The sequence below is a fragment of the Panthera leo genome, chromosome B1 (genome assembly GCF_018350215.1).
Source record: "Panthera leo isolate Ple1 chromosome B1, P.leo_Ple1_pat1.1, whole genome shotgun sequence".
NCBI lineage: Eukaryota > Metazoa > Chordata > Mammalia > Carnivora > Felidae > Panthera > Panthera leo.
Genome location: NC_056682.1, coordinates 120,037,735 through 120,059,538, shown reverse-complemented (window position 1 = coordinate 120,059,538; position 21,804 = coordinate 120,037,735). Strand labels below are relative to the sequence as shown.

At 38.0% G+C, this 21,804-nt stretch overlaps 1 protein-coding gene across 1 annotated transcript in view; it reads left to right on the top strand.

Moving 5' to 3' along the window:
• The first annotated feature begins 19,152 nt into the window (after window positions 1–19,152).
• The window catches only part of BANK1 (B cell scaffold protein with ankyrin repeats 1), a 307,751-nt gene continuing 305,099 nt past the window's right edge, over window positions 19,153–21,804 (top strand). Inside the window, exon 1 of the mRNA XM_042935819.1 lies at window positions 19,153–19,343. Within this exon, the coding sequence (XP_042791753.1) occupies window positions 19,274–19,343 (70 nt within the window). The 5' untranslated portion in view covers window positions 19,153–19,273. The remainder of the gene's footprint in view (window positions 19,344–21,804) is intronic.

Genomic DNA, 21,804 nt, shown 5'->3' with positions numbered 1-21,804 from the left:
ATTAGCATAACATGGACTTCATCTTGCCCCGTGGTTACATATTTCGAATTTTAGTTCATAATGTATTGCTGTGCCGTTGGGTCTGATTGAAGTGCCAAAGCAATAAGACTTCTCATAAGCTACTAGAAGAGTGATAGGGATGGGAACAACATTAGGTATAATGGAAAAAAGAATCTTATGTGGTGATATTTAAATTGAAATATAACTGATGAGAAAATTAAGGCTTGCAAAGACCTCAGGGTAGAGCAAAGGAACAACAAGAGTCTTGACATGTTTGAAGCTCAGAAAGGAGGAGAGTGTAGCTGGAATATTAAGTGGAAGACAGAATGTTCAAAGATAAGGTTTGGATAATGGGCAAAATTCAAATCATAGAGGGCCTTGAAGGCATAGAAGGGCTATGGACTCTACTCTCACTATAATAGGAAGGCATTTGTGTCTTTTTGGTTTTGGTTTTGGTTTTGGTTTTTAGACACTACAGCAGATTTTTAAAGCCACAGAGATGAAAATAATTGCTATAGTCCCTGCTCTCAATGTCTTAAAACATTAGCTGCTTTGGTTTACAGTATAAACTTACATTTCCTATTGCTTTGACCTGAAATCAAATGTTGTAATTTTTTTGTGATTGTTAATACCTATGTGATTTAAATTATTAAAATATATAAATGGATTATTTCTTCTTCTATGATTCCGTTTTTTTGGTATCTACAATCACATTTACTCTATTCAGTTTAACTTCTCCTTTTTTATCCCACATGCTTGGCCGGTATAATTTTTACCATCTTTTTTAAGGGAGTTTTAATCCAGAACATTGAGTAAATGATGACTGATCTTCTTATATATGGCAACCTTCCATTTTATAGTTCAATCGCCTGGAAGCCTATGCTGCATTTCAAATTAGACTGTGAATAAGTTACCATGCTTAAATGATTTCAATTCGTTAACAACCAGTTATGTTATTTTCTGTGGCTGTATTATCTACATATCTTTATAAAAGTGCTTAACTTATCTGTTGCCACATAAACAAACTACCCCAAACCTTAGTGGCTTAAAATGTGTTACTTCCCACTATTCTACAATCTGAGCTGGGTCTGTTTCATGTGGTGACTGCTAATGCCTGAATGTCCAGAATGGCTTCTTTACTCGCATGTTTCACTCCTCACCTGGAGGAGTGGCTGGAATAACTAGTAACTGGATATTTCTCTTTATTCCTATGGTTTATCCATCAGGATAGCTGGATCTCTATAAGGAGTGGCTCAGAGTTCCAAGAAAAAGCATTAAAATACCAACTCCTATATGCAGACCCTTATTAAGCCTCCGCTTGTGTTAAGTTTGTTAGTGTTCCATTGGTCAAAATCAAATGGGCAGTCTCTGAATCTGTGTGGAGAGGAACTACACCAGGGCATGAATCCCAGGACTGGTGCATTAGTGGACCACCAATGTAACAGCTACCATTTCCAAGGAGGAAATCCCATTTAGCTTCTGATGATCACATGCAATGTTTAGATCAGGATTAGTCTGCACCATATGTGAATTCAACAGAACACTTAAGCATATAATACATTCTTACGTGGCTACAATAAATGGCTACAATTTAGGCAAAGACTAGGTTCACTACCATGAACACTTGATACGGCGATGCAGGGTTCTTCTTCCTGGGAATCTCTCATTCAGTGGGGTCTGACACTGTGAAATGGCTCAGGTTTTAAAGCTAATTTTCTTAAATATAGTTTGAACAATCTATAGATTGAACAATATCTTTGTAAGCTGCCTAGTTATTTTGTCCCAGGAGCTCTGTGTTCAATTTATCATCTCCATGGGTTTCTGCAGATCAGGCTCCCTTTTTGTCATACCAGCCTTTCTGTTAATTACGATAATTGTGCCCATTTTGGTTTTGGTGGTTAAAATGCCGGATTGCTTATTTGGGGATCCTATCATCCCCTTACCACCTGGGATCCTCCTTATATAAAAACCCTAGCCTTTAGATGACAGCTGCCACTAAGCTTCTTCACAAAGCTGGTTCCTCTCTCAGTAACACATTCTTTGTCACTTTGATAAACAGTGTTCTCTGGGCCTCTCCATAAAATAGTCATCCCGGGAGTTTTCTGTCTGCTGTAACATATGATCTTTAGCAAGCGTATCTGAACTTTTAATCCCCCTCGCTCTACCATTTGCCATAGCAGTTCTACTTCATGTAGTAAGAGCCATCAATTGCCCCGGGTTTCAGAGTTCTAACTAAGCAGTGTATTAGCACCATTTCCATCTCCCAAGGCTTGCCAGGATGTTAAAAGCTATATCACAGGAAGGCGAACCCATGTTGAAAACCCTCCATTATTCAAATTTATATCTCACTTGATTTGATTCGCTGCCTTCGGGATCCAGTCCTGATTCTTGCTGGCGCATGTTGACACGGTCTTCCATCTTTTGATATATTGACCCTTTCTTCCTTTAGGGGGCCTATTCTTTTTTACCTGGTCGTATTGCTACTGGACTCTAATTATTACTCTGGTGGTCAGGAGAGAAAATGGAGATGAATCATGTGGAGAGATGAAATATCTTGTTTTCTAAGGCCCAAGCTCGTGCATTGTTGTCAAGCCAGGGGGAAGCGCTAGGCTTTTTCATGGAGAAATGGTATATTTCCTGGGAATAGAGTTTAGACGAATCTGGAGATTAAAATTTTTATAGTGCATTGATCCAGAAATCCAAATATCACCGTCTCAAGTTTCAGGGTCCATTCATTCCCAGTCAGAGCCCTGATCTTGGCATAGCAGACTTGTCAGTGTTGATTATTTGAACTTCCCTGGAGGTCTGCTTCTCATAAAATTAAGTCTTGGACCTGATCCTTAGCCTTTTCTGACCTCCAGCCACAGGGGATGAGAATCTCTTTATTCTTTATATGCTTCCCTAGGAGGAGGTTCTCTGTCTTTCAAAATTTGTTTATATTGATGATTAATCACCCTCTGCCATTTGTTTTCTTCTTTCCATGAAACAATAGCTTTTGCTACAGCCATCCAATTCCGTAGTCCTTAACACTACTATCTTCCTCAAACCTCTCATATGTCTGAGATACTGCAGCCATCAATTGACTATGTTCTACTCGCATTCCATCCGAGTTCAGCACTGAAAGATTTTTAACAGTTACACTGAAACTGCATGCCAGGAGCTATCAGTACCAGTGATGATGTCTTCAGATTCGAATTTCATTTTAGAGTATCCTTCCTAGGCCTCTCCTGGTAGCAACTATCATAAGTTCTCTGGAAGATGCATTTTGATATTTACATGTAGGAGGTTTGTTGAGAGATAATTTTAGCAACAACACACATCAGGGGTAAGGGAAGTAGGACTGGGCAAAGGAAGAAGTTGAACAAAGAAGCAGTTGCAACAGAAACCTCAAGTCATACTTTCAGGAGTTCTTGTGTTGGATGACCCTTCAAAAATGTCCCACTTGGGTAAGAGGTCCAGCCTTTTACTGTCACATTAAACACCCACTGGGGCCACTCCTGGACGCAGGTTGCCTTGTAGTGAAGGTGAGCCACATTGAGCAAGACAGCTTGTTTTTGCCAAGGGCAGTTTTTAGAAAGAACACAGTTACGAGCTGTCCTTAGCCAATACTCCCAGTAGCTGGGAGGCACCTACCACAGAACTGAAGTGGCTGCTGCAGTATATATACCACAGCGGGCACTGCTTTAGCCAACAGCTAAAGCCATATCTAGGCTTTCCAAGCTGATCTCATATAGTAGACGTCTATTTTTTACTTATTTTTTAGTTTCTAAATATTTATTTCTGAGAGAGAGAGAGAGAGAGAGAGAGAGAGAGAGAAAACAGAGGAGGGGCAGAGAAAGAGAGATGGTCAGAGAATCCAGAGCTGGCTTTGTGCTGACAGCAGCAAACCCAGTGTAGGGCATGGCCTCACGAACTGCAATATCAGGACCTGAGCCAAAGTCAGACGTTCAACTGGCAGAGCCACTCAGGCGCCCCTAGAGATCTATTTTTTAATCTATGCATGCCACTTCTCCCTTCTGGGAATAACTTTCTCCTTTTCCTAGGAAATTATTTCCTTCTGATCCAATCATGTGCTCTGAACTTGTGTAGCCATCTTCCTAAATAAATATCCTGCCTCTCCAATTGGTGATTGTCCCAAAGATATGCACCGGACCTCAGCAAGATGAATTAACATGCTCCTCACCTCCTTCCTTAACTGCAAAGATTAGCTCTTAAATCAGTCTAGGTCAATTGAAGCCCTTCTTTATGAATTTTTATAACAGTTTTACTGCGATATAATTCAAATGCCATAAAATCCACCCTTTAAAAGTGGATGATTCAATCATTATTAGTATATTCATCAAGTTCCACAGTCAATCCTACTTTCTAATTTTAGAATATTTTCGTCACCCCCCCCCCCCCCCAAAAAATAATCTGAACTCTTTAGCGGTCACTCTTCATCTGCCCCTAATCACCAGCTCTTGGCAATCACTAATCTACTTTCTGTCTCTAAGGATTTGCCTATTCTGGATGTTTCATATAAATAAAATGATACAATATGTGGTCTTTTTTGACCTCTTTAAGTTGACATAATGTTCCATGTTGAAGCATGTGTTACTACTTTGTTGGTTTTTATTGTAGGATACTATTCCATTGTATATTACACGGACCACATTTTATAATCCATTCATCAGCTGTTGGACATTTGGGTTGTTTGCACTTTCTGACTTTTATGGAAAATGCTGCTTTGAATAGTTGTGCGCCGTGATTTTCTAAATTTGGTACCAAGAGCAACTCTCAATCCTACTCCGTTTGCCTGAGCTGGGCATGTTTTTAACCTTTTGAAAACGCTATTCTAGAATAAGAGAAAAGGAGTCAAGGGAGAGAGAACAAGCCCTTTATTTCATTTTCCCACATGTACATTGCCCAGGTACATACACCACTGCCCTTCCCATCACTTACTTAATATGATCAATTAAATATCCCATTTTGCACAAGCAGCTTTGGGCTGGGTTTCTATCATGTGCATACAAAAGAGTTCAGGCCAATTCATGACTTCTGATAAAATTTTAAATAATACTACCAGCAGGGAAGCTATTTAAATAACAAAAGTGTAAAGTTTAGAAAAACTCACAGGGCTTCCCCCTTTCTACCTGCCTCATCTCCTTATGGAAATGAGCTGCCTGTGGAAATATCCCAAATCTTAAAGCACTAAACTCCAAAATTGACTTTGCCCAGAAGGCTCCCTAATGATATTTAATAACCTCTTCCATTTTAGGCTTAAAAAATTGTTTTGTACCTTTATTTAGGGTTCTCTTCTATGTGAATTTAACTGTCATTAGTTTACCATCTGTCTCTTCATCAGACTGCACCTTCTTTGAGACCTGAGATTTTTCTTGTTCAACTTTGTATTTCTAATAGTTCTTACAGAAATTTAATCAACAAACACTGATTAATTTTTACATATTAGCCACCTATTCCATACAAGAAACTGCGATAAGCCTGGGGATAGAAAAATAAGATCTTGTAAGGGGCTTACATTTTATTATGGGAAGGCTATATTTAAATGAATAAGAATAGGGGCGCCTGGGTGGCTCAGTCGGTTAAGTGTCTGACTTCAGCTCAGGTCATGATCTTGCGGTCCGTGAGTTCGAGCCCCGCGTCGGGCTCTGTGCTGACCACTCAGAGCCTGGAGCCTGTTTCAGATTCTGTGTCTCCCTCTCTCTCTGACCCTCCTCCATTCATGCTCTTTCTCTCTCTGTCTCAAAAATAAATAAACGTTAGGGGCGCCTGGGTGGCGCAGTCGGTTAAGCGTCCGACTTCAGCCAGGTCACGATCTCGCGGTCCGTGAGCTCGAGCCCCGCGTCAGGCTCTGGGCTGATGGCTCGGAGCCTGGAGCCTGTTTCCGATTCTGTGTCTCCCTCTCTCTCTGCCCCTCCCCCATTCATGCTCTGTCTCTCTCTGTCCCAAAAATAAATAAAAAACGTTGAAAAAAAAAATTAAAAAAATAAATAAATAAATAAATAAATAAACGTTAAAAAAATTTAAAAAAAATAAATGAATAAGAATAAACTACAATAAGTGCTGTGATGGTAAAAATAAAAGTAAGTGCAGGGACATAAGATGTAGCCAATTCTACTCAGATCATTGAATCTTAGACTTATAGGCAAATCCACTCTTAAGCCCAGGGAGGAGATCTCCTTTAGTTTCTGACAAACGTATATAATGGTTAAATAACGGTTAATCTGTCCTGTATGTCAGTTCACTAACTAGCCCATTTCAGATTCACAAAGGAGCCACAAGTCTCAAACTAATCCATATTGTGATTTCTAGTTCATTTGGGCCCATCTCAAATGGTGGATCTCTTCTCCCCTCTGTGTCTGAGTAGGAATTAAATAGCTAAGCTTTCTCCTGGGAACTGGAAGGATCCTAGCAGACTATTAGACCATTTGCACTAGTTATGCTTATTTGGGAGGGGATTACCCAGACCCTTGCATAATAAGTACTTCTGCAAAGGGTGAAAAAAAATGACACACTTACCTCACATGCAGCTTCTTTCTTCTTCTTTAAGGTTATATTGCTAATTTAAAAAATAAAGAAGTGGTGGGCCAGATAGAAATTGCAATCTATCAGAAATTGCAATCTATCATCATAGATATCATGTCCCTTTTCACTCAGTGTGAAATGTCACGAAAGAGGAAATTATCAATACAGTTTTAAAGGTATTCTAGTAATGAATAAGTTATGGTAAATATTTAGAAAAGAAAGTGAACTATTTAGCTCTATGCTATATTAGTTTCACTGATCTATTGTAATTTCTTATTTTTTTGTTTTAGTGTAGGTTGGAATTCACTTGTGAAAGTAGTTTCAATGTACCAAGAGGCACTTGCCTTTTCCTGAATTAAGACTTCTTTAGAGCTTGTGTTTTAATTACTTTAAATTGGTCAGGTGAAGGGATAATTGAACCTCAGGGAGGATCTCCCTTACTCTGAGGCTAGGTCAATTTCCTCATGCCCTTCTCTAGTCTGTTAAACACCTCATATGACCCAGTGCCTACTCTATAATAATATTATTCCTTCTCTATTATAATACTGGAATACTCCACTACAATTATTTTGTTACTATTACTATTACTGTTACTATTTGTCTCATGAGAAACACTCTAAGGATAGAAATCACAGACATGACACATAGCAGATATTCAACACATAATTGCTGAGTGACTAGATAATAATCCCTTAATATTGTTTTGAATATTCACTTTTTTTTCAAATTCCCTAATGCAATTTCATGGCAAGTATTCATTGCATCTATAAAACAGAGTTCTCTAATTTTTAAGTTGAATTTTTGTTAAACCTGTTAATTACTGTATTATTAAGGTCGCTTCATGAGATACATTTTAGCACATGAAATGTCCATCCATTATATATCATTATGAGAATATTATACACATAGAAGATGCTTAGTAAATATTTATAGAGTGAAAAATAACTTTTCTTTTTAATCTTATATTTTTAAATTTATCATCCTCTAGTTCAGTTACTCTTGAATGTTATTTTCAGTCTTCCAAAATAAAAAGCACATTTTTATCAGTAGGAAACAAATGTCAGAAAATTTATATAAAATACTTTCAGTGGCGCAGGATTAAATATGTTTCTTAGATTTCTGGGCCAATTTTTCAAAGTGCTCTCCTACTTACATCTCTAGCCATTAGACAAATTCACTATACCCTAAACTTTCTGTTTTTTGGCTATTTAGGCTACCTCCGAAGAGGTAGCTATACTCATGCCTTAAACTCCTATGTATTTTCAATATAGTTTAAAATGTTCCTCTCCTATGTATATTTGACTTAGACGTGCATCACTGCCTATTCTTTTCTTCAAAAGCACGTATGGTTTTGATTCCAGGAGATCTTGAAGAAATATTTTTCATTGTTCCTTAGGGCTTCTCGGACCCCATTCCAACACGTTCGTGAGTGTGCGTGTGAGTCTGAGTGTGAGGGTGTGTGTGTGTAGAGGCTTCCCCATACCAACAAACAATTCTCAGACACTAGCAGAGTGTCTGAGAATTCAGCTAAATTCTGACACTACTTACCTGGAGATAGCGTGAGATTTCACTTCGGGAGCTTTCACTTCAGACAGCGGTCACAAACACATGTTGTTACCTATGCTTCTGACCAAATGGTTCCGAGGTTCCCATGCCTCTCTCCTTTGGCTCAATTAATTTGCTAGAATGTCTCACAGAACTCAGAAACATTTTATTTACTAGATCACCAGTTTATTATAAAAGGATAAAAATCAAGAATAGTTACATGAAAGAGATGGATAGGAAAGGTAAGAGGGAAGGGGCACAGAGCCTCCAAGTTACCTCCAGGTGTACCACTCTCCCAGCACCTCCAAGTGTTCACCAACCTGTAAGCCCCTTGAACCCAGTTCTTTCGGGTGTTTATGGAGGCTTCATTACGTAGGCATGACTGATTAAATTATTGCCCATTGGCAATTGAACTCAGTATCCAGCCCCTCTCCCTCCCCTCCCTAAAAGTTCAACCTGCTAATCACTTGGTGGATCCTCCTGGAAAACAGCAGCATCCTTGGGTGCTTACAAAAATGGCCGAATTAACATAACAAAAGATATTATTTATCACTCTTGAGGCTTAGAAAATGCCAGAGATTTTGGTATTGTGGACACAGACCAAATATATCTGAGAAGTATATTTGGGTCATCTGAATGACCAAATACATATTTCTTATAAATCATAATATCGCAGATCCCAATAAGGATGGCCTGAGATTCCCCCCAGCATTCCTCAAAAGTTCAGGATGCATGACCTCTGTATGAAGTCTTCCAACAGAATGTAAAGCTCATGCCATTGAGAACCCCCATCCTGAAATCTTACAGACGACTCACTAAGGTAGCACAAGTCCTTCATAGGTATCCTCTTAAAAAGAGGAGTTCTTACAACACAGCTGGTCTCTCAGAAGGTGGAAATGATCTCCAAACTAGCCCAGGAAAGGAGTAAAAATAATTCTCAGAATATCTACAGGAGATACTATTCTCTTGGCATTGGTTTCATGTTACAAACATTTTTGCTATTTGCTTTTGGAGAATTAAGACTTAATTTTTAGTAAGAATTCTCACCATAAAATGCTACTTTCTGTTCTTATTCCCTGTTTTAGCTTTTTATAGAGTCCATTTTGCCACTTTTTCTTCTCTGAATGTTTCAGACACTAACTACAAAGACCTGCTTTTCATGTCATAGTCCAAGATGATCTGGACTTCAGAAGGAAATTTATTCACTTGCTTCAAATAAATGTCATTTTCTCTTCTTCTAAGTGGTTACCAGGCTACTCACCACCCTATGAAATTATGTGTTAGATGTGGAAAATAATTTCTATATTCTCTTCCAATGCTTGGATTCTGTCAAGGGGGTGCAATACTTAGAACCTGACCAGAAAACAGTAATAGCTAGTTACACCACTGGCCGAAAGAAACATCTTTGCTTCTCTTTCTGTTGAAATTTTCTTCAACTACTTTCAACAGTTATTGTTTTCTTATTCCAAACTCTCCCAATGTCAGTTTTTCTTTAATATGATTTATTTATAATGGAAACTTCCCCAACAATTACATTACTTACAAGAATATTCTTGATCCATCTAATAGTCCAAAGGTATTTTTCAATTACTATAGAGCCATTTAAAATTACTTTATCTTACACAATTCTCCACATAAACTGAAGCAGAATATCTAAAAAGCAGACTTTTGAAGCAAGGGCTGAATCTTTCATCATTGTATATTCAGTGCCCAGCACTGTGCCTTGCACATACCGGCACTTACTAAACTCTTTTTGAAGGAATTAATAAATGAATAATGAAAACATGAGGAGTAATGTCTCCTTTTATCAATCCTGTCAAGAAATGAAGCTAACTGATTCAGATATTGAGAACCGTGGTGAGTTAGGTGCTAAGGAAAACATCATTAAAAATTACGTTCGGATGGGGCGCCTGGGTGGCTCTGTCGGTCAAGCGTCTGACTTTGGCTCAGGTCATGATTTCCCGGTTTGTGAGTTTGAGCCCTGCGTTGGGCTCTGTGCTGACAGCTCAGAGCCTGGAGCCTGCCTCGGATTCTGGGTCTCCCCGTCTCTAGGCCCCTCCCCTTCTCATGCTCTGTCTCTCTCTGTCTCTCAATAGTAAATAAATGTTCAAAAAAATTAAAAAAACATTACATTCGGAGTGGGGATGAAACCCGAATCTAATCAATAATTATACGGTAAAAATGGAAGCGAATTATCGGAATTCACAAAGACAGAATTTTAGATTTCTCGACATTCAAATATTTTATAGTTTGGGTGTTAAAACTTAGTTATACTGGGGTGCCTGGGCGGCTCAGTTGGTTAAGCGTCTGACTTCAGCTCAGGTCATGATCTCGGGGTCTATGAGTTCGAGCCCCGCGTCGGGCTCTCTGCTGTCAGCTCAGAGCCTTCAGATTCTGTGTCTCCCTCTCTCTCTGCCCCTCCCTGACTCATGCTCTGTCTCTCTCTGTCTCTCAAAAATAAATAAACATAAAAAAATTAAAAAAAAAACCCTTAGATATACTGAGCAAGCTCCATTATAGCGAACTCACTTTCACCTGTTAACACATGCAGGCATACGGAAGGGGGGCAGAGTCAGCTACAGTATAAGCAGAAAACTCAGTTCCACAAGTCATCCTCAACTGAATGGAAAAGAGAAGATTCAGCATATCTACTCAGTCAGTAGAGAACAGAAGCAAGTATATAATTCAAACAGCCCTGCAGGAAGGAATATCAAATAGCTACCACAACCACGAATTGACAATGAAATGTTGTTCCATATGGATCTAGCAAATTAATGCTAAAGGGAACTAAATATTCCTTTTTATTATTGTTCATCTCATGCCTTTTATTTATTTTTTATCGAGGTATAGTTCACCTACAATATTAGTTCCAGGTGCATAACATAGTGGTTTGACAATTATATTTTATCAAGTGTTCATCAAGATAAGTTTAGTTACTGTCACCAAAGTAAACTATACCAATATTATTTACTAAATTCCCTATGTTATGCTTTTCATCTCTTTGACTTATTCATTTTTTTAATAATTTTTTAAGTTTATTTTGAGAGAGAGAAAGAGAGATATCGCACATGTGCCAATGGGGGAGGGTCACAGAAAGAGAAGGAGAAAGATAGAATCCCAAGCAGGTTCCGCACTGTCAGTGCAGAGCCCAATGTGGGGCTCGAACTCAGGAACTGTGAGATCATAATGCAAGCTGAAGTTGGACACTGAACTGACCAAGCCACCCAGGTGCTCCATGACATATTAATTTTTAACTGGAAGTTTGAACCTCTTAATCCCTTTCATCTATTTCACCTCTGGTAATCCCCCACCCTTCTGGCAATCACCAGTTTGTTTTCTGTATTTATTGTTGCTGTTGGTGGTGGTGATGGTGGTTTGTTTTTGTTTTTTAGATTCCACATATAAGGAAATCACATGGTATTTGTTATTTTCTGTCTGACTGAGTTCACCTAGCACAGTATTCTTTAGGTTAATCTATGTCGCTGCAAATGGCAAAAATTCATTCTTTTTATGACTGAACAATATTCTGTTGTGTAGGTAGATAGATAGATGATAGATAAAGAAGATGTGGTATATCTATCGATGCACACTTAGGTTGCTTTCATATCTTAGCTATTGTCAATAATGCTGCAATAAACATAGGGGTGCATATATCTTTTTGAATCAGTATTTTTGTTTTCTTCAGGAATATACCCAGAAATGAATCATATGGTAATTCTATTTTTAATTTTTTGAGGAACTTCCATACTGTTTCCCGTAGTGGCTGCACCAACTTACATTCCTACCAACAGTGCACAAGTGTTCCCTTTTCTCCACATCTTCATCAACACTTGATATTTCTTGTCTTTTTTTATATTAGCCATTCTGACTGTGGTGAGGTGATATCTTATTGTGGTTGATTTGCATTTCTCTGATAGTTAGTAATATTGAGCATCTTTTTATATAGCTGTTGGCCATTTCTATAACTTCTTTGGAAAAGTGCCTATTCAGATCCTCTATCCATGTTTTAATTGGATTATTTGTTTTTTCAATGTTAAGTTATATGACTTCTTTATATATTTTGGATAATAGCCCCTTATCAGATATATCATTTGCAAATATTTTCTCCCATGAAGTAGGTTGCCTTTCTGTTGATTATTTCCTTCACTGTACAAAAGCTATTTAGTTTGGTAGAGTCCCAATAGTTCATTTTTGCTTTTGTTTTTCTTGACTGGGGAGACCTAGCCAGAAAAATATTGCTAAAGTCAATGTCCAATGTCTACCTGTGCTTTCTTTAGGGAAATTTATGGTTTCAAGTCTTACATTTAGGTCTTTAATCCCTTTTGAGTTTACTTTTGTGTATGGTGTAAGAAAGTAGTCCAATTCCATTCTTTTGCATATAGCTGTAAAGTTTTCCCAACACCATTTATTGAAGAGACTCTCCTTTCACCATTGTGTATTCTTGCCTCCTTCATTATGGAGTAATTGACCATATAAGCATGATCTTTTTTTTTAAGTTTGTTTATTTATTTTTTATTTTTTTATTTTTTGAGACACACAGAGAGAGAGAGAGAGAGAGAGGGAGTGTGTGTGTGTGTGCGTGTATGTGTGTCTACAAGCAAGGGAGGGGAAGAGAGAGGGGGAGAGAATTCTAAGCAGGCTCTGCACAGTCAATGCAGAACCCAACATGGGGCTCAAACTCCTGAACTATGAGATCATGACCTGAGCTGAAACCAAGAGTCAAATAATCAACTGAGCCACCCAGGGGTTCCAGCATGAGATTATTTCTAGGCTTTCTATTCCTTTCCATGGGTCTGTGTGTCTATTTTTGTGCCAGTACCTCACTGTTTTGACTACTAAAGCTCAGTAGTATAGTTTGAAACCTGGGATTATGATACCTCCAGCTTTATTCTTTCTTGAGATTATTTTGACTCTTGAGATTATTTGGCTTTTGTGGCTCTATATAAATTTTTTAGAGTTATTTGTTCCAGTTCTGTGAAAAATGTTGGAATTTTGATGGGGATTACATGAAATCTGTAGATTGCTTTAGGTACCATGGATATTTTAACAATATTCTTCTAATCCATGAGCATGGTATGTTTTTACATTTATTTGTGTCTTCTTCAATTTCTTTCATCAATTTTTTATAACTTAGAATATGTTTTTCATCTCCTTGGTTAAGTTTATTCCTAAGTATTTTATTCTTTTTGATACAATTTTAAAGGGGATTGCTTTCTTAATTTATCTTTCTGTTATTTCATTATTAGTATATAGAAATAAAACATATTTCTGTATATTACTTTTGTATCCCATTACTTTGCTGAATTTATTTATTAGTTCTAATAGTTTTTGGTGGCATCTTTAGGGTTTTCTGTATATAGTATTACATTATCTGCAAATAGTGACAGTTTAACTTCTTCTTTACCAATATGGATGCCTCTTATTTCTTTTTCTTATCTGACTGCTGTGGCTAGTACTTCTAGTACTATGTTGAATACAAGTGGTGAGAGTGGAAATACTTGTCTTATTCCTGATATTAGAAGAAAACCTTTCAGCTTTTCACCATTGAGTATGATGTTAGCTGTTGGTTTGTCATATATGGTCTTTGTCATGTTGAGGTATGTTACCTCTAGGTCCATTTTGTTGAGAATTTTTATAATAAATGGATGTCAAATTTTGTCAAATACCTTTTCTGCATCTATTGAGGTGATCATGTGATTTTATCCTTTATTTTGTTAATGTTGTTATCATGTTGATTAATTTGTGGATATTGAACCATCCTTGCACCCCTGGAATAAATCCTACTTGATTGCAGTGAATGATCTTTTTAACATATTATTGATTTCAGCTTGCTAATATTTTATTGAGGATGTTTGCATCTATGTTCATCAGTGACTGGCCTGAAATTTCCTCTTTTTTTCTTTTTTTTGTAGTGTCTATGGTTTAATTATCAGGTTAAAACTGGCCTCATAGAAGGAATTTGTAAGCTTTCCTCCCTCTTCTGCTTTTTAGAATAGTTTGATAAGGATAGATATTAACTCTCCTTTAAATGTTTGGTAGAATTCACCTATGAAGCCATTTGGTCCTGGACTTTTGTTTGTTGAGAGTTTTTAAATTATCAATTCAATTTTGTTATGAATAATTAGTCTGTTTAGATTTTTTTTATTTCTTCCTGAATCAGTCTTGAAAGATTATATGTTTCTAGGAATTTATCCATTTCTTCTAGGTTGTCCAATTGTTTGGCATAATTTTTCATAGTGATCTCATACTTTTTAAAAAATTTAGTCTCATTTACTTGTTTCTCATTTTAATTTTATTTATTTGAGTCCTTTTTCTCTCCATCTTGATGAGTCTATCTAAAGGTGTATAAGTTTTGTTTACCTTTTCAAAGAACCAGGTCTTAGTTTCACTGAGCTCTTCTGTTGTTTTAGTCTCTATTTCCTTTATTTCCACTCTTTTCTTTATTATTTCCTTTCTTCTACTAACTTTCACCTTTGTTTTTCTTTTTCTAGTTCCTTTAGATGTAATGTTATATTGTTTAAGATTTTTCTTATTTCTTGAGGTAGGTAGGCCTATAATGCTTTAAAATTTCTTCTTAGAATTGCTTTTGATACATCCTGAAGATTTTGAACCATTGTGTTTCCATGTTGTTTCCAGGTATTTTTTTAATTTTCTCTTTAATTTCTTTGTTGACCCATTGTTGTTTAGTAGCATGTTGCTTAGCTTCCACATATTTATGTTTTTTCCAGTTTTTTTCTTGTAATTGATTTCCTAGTTTCATGCCATTGTGATTAAAAAAGATGCATAATATGATTTTAATATTCTTAAATTTATTGAGAATTATTTTGTGGCATAACATGTGATCTGTCCTGGAGAATGTTCCCTGTGCAGTTGAAACAAATGTATACTCTGCTATGAATATTCTTTAATATATGTTTATTTAGAAGAATATAAATTGTATTTTATTAATGAATTTCCCCACTCAATTTATCACCACAACTTGGTATGTTAGTTTCCTATTGCTGCTATAACAAGTTACCACAAGCTTAGTGGGTTAAAATAACACAAATTTATTCGTACAGTTTGGAAGTCAGAAGTTCAAAACCAGTCTTACTTGGGTAAAAGTCAAGTTTCGGCAGGGCTGGTTCCTTCTGAACTCTCTGCAGGGGAAACCATTTCCTTGCCTTTTCCATCTTCTGGAGGGCTGCCAGCATTTGTTTGTTTGTGTCTCCTTCCTCATATTCAAAGCTCATTACTCCAATCTCTGTGTCCTCACTACGTCTCTTCTCTGACTTTTCTGCCTCCATTTTATAAGTACCCTTGTGATTATATTGGGCCAACCTGCATAATCCAGGATGCTCTTCCCATCTGAAGATCCTTAACTCAGCCCCATCTTCTTTGTAATGCAAGGTAATATATACACAGGTCCTGGGGATTAAAATGTGGGAATCTTTAGGGAGACCATTACATAGTTAGATTAGTATTAAATAATTAAGTTAAATGTGAGGAAAGATAAGAAAATGAGGGAAGTCTTTCAGTAACAACAAAAAAGAATTATTGCTAAGAGATTCCTTCGAACCTTCCGAGTGTTTCATCTTGTTTTGAGCTAGCAAGCGAGAAGTGTAATAACACCCTATGAAAATAACATATAATTCTAAAGATCTGGATATGTTCTTCAGAAGGAAAACTGTCCACTTAATATATATAGCCATGAAGAAGCAAAATATGACTTCACTTTTACAGGTTGCTGCTTTCGGAACAAGCAAGTAAGCAAGCAAACAAACAAAAAACAGTTTTGTTTTTTAAAAGTATCCAGAATCTAAAAGTAGAAATGAAGCCAACAGCATTAGCAAAAGCACGCAGTCTACAAAGGGTACAAGGAATCAGCCATGGCAAGTGCAACAGGGCAACAGCAAATAGGCTTAACTGTCCATTTATTGCAACATAGAGTCAGCATGAGGCTCTTATAATCTCTACCAAGTGAGGTAATGATACTGAGGCCATCAGTAAGCTGCTAGGGAAAGAATACAAGGGAAGAAGTCAATGGATCCAAGAGTTTGATATATGAGAAACAAGAAACCAACTGTGGCTAGCATTTTTTGTTATTCTGTAACACAGGTAAAATCAAAAATCTGTGATTACATGCTGCTGGTGGCATCCTGCCTGAAAAAGCAGCTCAGTGTGAGAATTACTAAGTGCCTCTTGCCTGAGAACAAAAAGTGAAGCAAGAGATAACCCAGTATTTCAGAGAGTATCACTTCCTTAAGGGAGAAAAGCACAGGAAAATAAAGTCAACTGTGACTAAAGATGTTCCGGACACTAAGAAACAAGACGAAATGAGTGAAAACATTTCTAAAATATCTTTTCCTAGATGCACGAGGAGTTAGAATACATGTGAGACTTAGGCCACAGCATCTGCGTGTGTCTGTGATCTCTACACATTTTCCTATCTTTGTGAAAACAGTGTCTAATATCCTCAACAAATAGTGCCAATATTATAATGAATTATGAGTGCAGTTCATGCCTATTCTTAAAGATATAGATGTTTATTTCTGTGACACTGTTTTTGCAGGAAAACAAAAGCACCTTTTTGATACAAATATAGGTATAACCTTGCCTATGATGTCCATGTAATCTTTAACAATGACTTTACATCACCTTAAAAGGAAGGGGAGGATTGTAATTAAGAGGGCAAGCTATAGAATCAGATCTAGAATTGAATTCCACCTCTGTTACTTAAAACTTTTTTTTTAAGTTTGTTTATTTTGAGAGAGACAGAGACAGCACAAGTGGGGGAGAGGCAGGAAGAGAGGGAGAGAAAGAGAATCCCAAGCAAGCTCTGCACTGCCAGTGCAGAGCCCCATGAGGGACTTGAACCCATGAGATCATGACCTAAGCCAAATCCAAGAGTGGGGTGCTTAACTGACTGAGCCACCCAGGTGCCCCTGTTACTTAAAACTTTTAAAATCCAGATTCCTCATTTGTAAACTATGGTTAAAGCCACATTGCTTTAAGAACCAAAGGACATGAACATTCTGAAATACTTACATAGGTGTTGGCACGTAGAATACAAAACAAAACAGGGTAGCTGTTAACAGCAACAGTAATGATGCACAAGAATAAACAAGTAAAGAAACTAAACGTTACCTCATAACTTTTGAATAAGAGTTATATTCCCATTCAAGTACCTAAAACAAAAACAAAGCTGGGATAATTTTTGAACTTTAGTGGAGGGTTTTTAAATATTTTCTAACACAAAGTCTTATTAAATAAAGTGGTTTGAAAAAAATCAGCCCAAAATTTTAAGCACATTTTTGCTTTCATTTTTTCATTTACCAGGATTATGTTGATGTAAATTGTCCAAATGAGCATCTGAAAATGTACTTAATTATCCTGTGTATTTTAAATCTTATTCTATGTATATTAGAAGGACGGTGTCATAAAATTACATAGCTGGCAAAGACTTGAAGGTAATTATTTCCATTTCTTCATTTAACTATGATGGTACAAGGCTCAGAAATATTCAGAATTGTCCTCGTTGCCCAGATAGCAAGGTGGGGAGTCAAAATGGCAATGACAGCCTTCTCACTTCCAGTCCAGGGCTTTCCCCACATGAGGTTGCTCCATACATAGGACATATACAATGTGCTATCTGAGACTATCCTTATTAATAAATCTTTGTGTGCGGGGAGGGAGTGAGCATTGTGTATTTCTTTGGAATAAACTGAAATGCCTTTGAAGATTTGGACACTTAATTGGGGAGCATAAGATGTAATTCTTATGTCTCTTCCTTCTTCCTCAAAGTCATCGTTGAAGTATCTTTTGTGAAGAATGAATATATTTTTATATAAACACACACATACACATATATGTAAGATATGTATGTATAATACACACACACACACACACACACACACACACACGCAAATGTATCAGTTAGGACCCTGTCTCCACAGTGGCTTGTTTAAAAAAGACGCACACATTAGTTAGAATTGAATTCTGAAAATATTTAGCAAGGGTTTGTATGTTCCCTGCAAACCAAACCCTCTGTCTTTATTGTGAGCTCTCTTAGTAAACAGGTATTTATAGAAGACTATACACTTAACTTGTCAATATGATAAATTAGATAGTCTCTTGTTATGTTAGTTCCAATAAAGAAAGTCAACTTAAAGTTAATAACGACATTAAAGGAACTACCAGAAAGTAGAGAAATGTACGTGACAGTTTTCAAAATTGCTGACATTTCACATATTTCTCTAAGTCTTCTTCATTGTGGTATAAACTACAAAAACTAATCGAGTTATGTGGAAAAAGTTAACATTTTGGATACTTTGATATTTATGGTATTCTTAAAAAAGACTGTATGAGATAAATAGTGGCTACACAGCTCTCCCTTTTAGATTTCTTTTCTAAAAAAGAGGGAGAGGAACATTTAAACCATGAACTATCATCAAATCTTCAATTTGATCTTCAAAAATATTTTCAATTTCAAAAGGTAAATTACTAAGTTAGAGAACCTTGAGAGAAGAAGGGGCATTTATATTAAGGATCTGGGCGAAGTCTGAGTATTTCTCAGTCTTCGAAGCAAGCAAAGTTAAACCCTTACTTGGAGAATCTATTTCAATCCACGTCTTATTTTTTACCAGTTCTGACTTGGAGCAGGAGAGGAAAATAAATTTTATACGGTTTTTAAAATCACTTTGCAATTTATGAATCTAGCCTACACAGTATTGGCAAAATGAAATATATAAAAAAAAAAATCAACTGTATATCTGCATCTACATCTTTGTATCTTTATTTATATAACCAGATCCATATATCTGTATCTATCGTTCCCCTTTCCCAGCAAGTGTCTACATCTGGTATCCCTATTTCTTCCCGGAAGTGGGGACAAAGTGGAAGACCTAGAATGGGACAAAAGCTGGAGTCACAGGTATCGCAGATCTAAGATCTCCGGAGTGAACAGGCCCAGAGAGTGTTAGGAGAAACGAGAGCAGCCTAAAAAGCAGGCAAGCGCAAGCTCCTGGGCAGTTTCACTTCCTCAGGACGCCCTCGCAAGGCCTCGTGGTGACCCTGTGGCCTGAGCCCACGGGCTGCGTTTCCGGGCCCTGAGGCCAGACCCGCCCGTGGTGGGCTGACGAAGGGGGGGCGTCTAGAGACGATCTCGCCGGGAATCTCGGGCAGCAGAGTCCTGTCCGCAGGCTGCCTGGCTTCAGCCGCCGCGATGCTGCCTGCAGCGTCGGGCCGGGCGGGCGGGAGCCGGGAGCGGGCCCCCGGCAGCCCAGCGCCCCCAGGTGGGTGTTCGCGCGTGCGGGCGGCGGGAGGGCGAGGCCGGCCGCGCGGCTCCGGGGCTCGGCGGAGACTGCGCGCGCACCCTTTGGCGATCATTGCGCTCGGGCTGCTGACGCCCGCGCGCGGCGGGAACCGGGGCACCGGAGCTGCCCCTTTCTTCCTGCCGCGTCTGCCGCTCGGCTGGCGATCGGGCTCCAACTGTAATGGGGGTGGGGGGAGGGGAGTGTGGTCTCTGGAGGGGCGGTCTGTCCGGGATGAAGTGGGAGCGCCTCTCGTTCGTCCCGTCAAAGTCCGCAACTTCGGAGTGCCTGGAACTTTCCAGAGCGCGTGGGACAGGGCCCTCTAGTTTCTCCAGGCACCTGGGAATGGGTTTTAAAGTTAACCGCGTGTTTTAAAGTTCTGCGTCCTGAAAATTGTGTCAGCATGGGTTTTTTTTTTGCAAAACCGCTTGTCCGGTTTACCTGCCCAGCCTTTCAGAATCCAACCCGGTAAATTTCTGGGATGGGCTGGGATCCGTTTAGCGGACGGGCTACTCTGGGTAGAGACCCCTCACTCCGCAGATTTTGCTACCTTGGTCAAAGGAGAAGCAGTCAGTGTGGTTGAATACATAAATGGATGTTAAGGCAGTTGTACTCAGTTCTTTTTGAGTGTTTTAAATGGATTTGTGAACTAATGATTGATTATAAAGTGTCCAGTTTTGAAATAAAAAAAAAAAAAAAAAGCCTTCACTTGGGTATTAAGATTACTGGAGTTGTTCACAGTGAGAAATACAACAAGAAAATCTGAAAATACTAATTAGCCGAATAGAATTCTCCATAGCTTCCTAGCATTTTTAAAGGTCATGCTGCTTCTCTTGGATAGTGTGCATGTTTGACAAATACATTTTAAAAGACTGCGTTTCTTAAAATGGGAAGCATGTTTGTGATTTAAATGAGAAGAAAAAAATTAGAGCCCACGATATCTTGATGTGCTAACATTTATGATTTCAGCTTAACAATTTAGTTAAATAGAATGGGCTACGATTTGTGCAAACTTCATGATTGAACGGTTTAGCCAGAAAATGACTTTTATTCCCCTCGATAGTCAGGTAATACTTTGAGGTACTTGCTATTGTGAATAATGCTAGAGTGATGCGACCCAGTATTTAGTTCTGATTATTCCTGTGCCTCCTGTGTAATTTCCCCCATCTCCTTTGCTCCTTCCCAATGTGGTATTTATCACTTGCTTCATTTACCTCCTTTGGCCAAGGTAATTACATTTTTTTTTCTTACAAGGAGCTGACTTTTGGTATTAACCCATGCCTCTTCCTAGGCATGGGTTGTCTTCTATGAGTAGTTCTGATTAATTCTTCTCATATATGGAGAGCTTTTTTGTGTGTCCTTTCTGTCTGCTTTGGACAAATGTTACCACAGCATGGTAGATTTTAGCTTAATGTGGCACGTTGTGGTGAAATTAGTTCACTGCTTCATTTTAGAGAAGAGAAAGCTGAGACCCAAGTAGTGATTTTCCCATGGTCACATAACTAATTATTATTTGAAGATCATCTATTCATCACGTCACCAACAACCTTTTATCCCCCTACAAAAGTTGTGTAGTTATGTGAGTATAAAATGGTAAACACTGTGAGTATCCAACTTGTCTTTTAATGGAAGCAGGAAAGATATGATACCTAGTACTAAAACAATGTAAAAATGTGCATAGTGGATGAAAATTCTATTTAGAAATGTATTTTTCTGGTTTATGTTTAACTAGATACTGGCCACCAATGTCCAAATGAGAAATTCTTTCTTTGCTTTATTCCAAACCTAGTGATTTTAGAAACAAATTTAACTACTACCTTCAATAAGGACTGTTTATTTATTAAAGCACAGACTGTTACCCACCCCGTAGTTTTTGTGTATTTTTTATTAATATTATTTGATGCCTTTTATGAAGGGAGTTAAATACATAATTAGCTTAAAAACAAATCATCTGGGGCGCCTCTGTCAGTAAAGTGTCTGACTTCGGCTCAGGTCATGATCTCAAGGCTCCTGGGTTTGAGCCCCGTTGGGCTCTATGCTGACAGCTCGGAGCCTGGAGTGTGCTTTGGATTCTGTGTCTCCCTGGGTCGCCTCCCCTCCCCTGTGCACTTGTGTTCTCTCTCTCCGCCCCCCCCCCCAAAAAAATAAACAGTAAAAAATTTTTAAAAAACCCAGAAGGCATCTACCGTGATTCACCATGTGCTCGATGCTTATGTATAACTTGTGAGAGACACGGTTTGTCTGGGTCTCTCTCTCTGTCATGAAGTTCTTGAAGATTTGAAGCTTTTTATTCTGTCTTCAGTCTTCTAACATAGCAAATAACCTTGATTTCTCCTTCCAAGAAAATACCTTGGTTCTTGTTCTGGCAACTGGTAAAACTTGCCTTCTTCAGACCAGCTGGAAACGTTCAGATAAAGTTGCTTTTGCTGAGATTTTAAAAGAG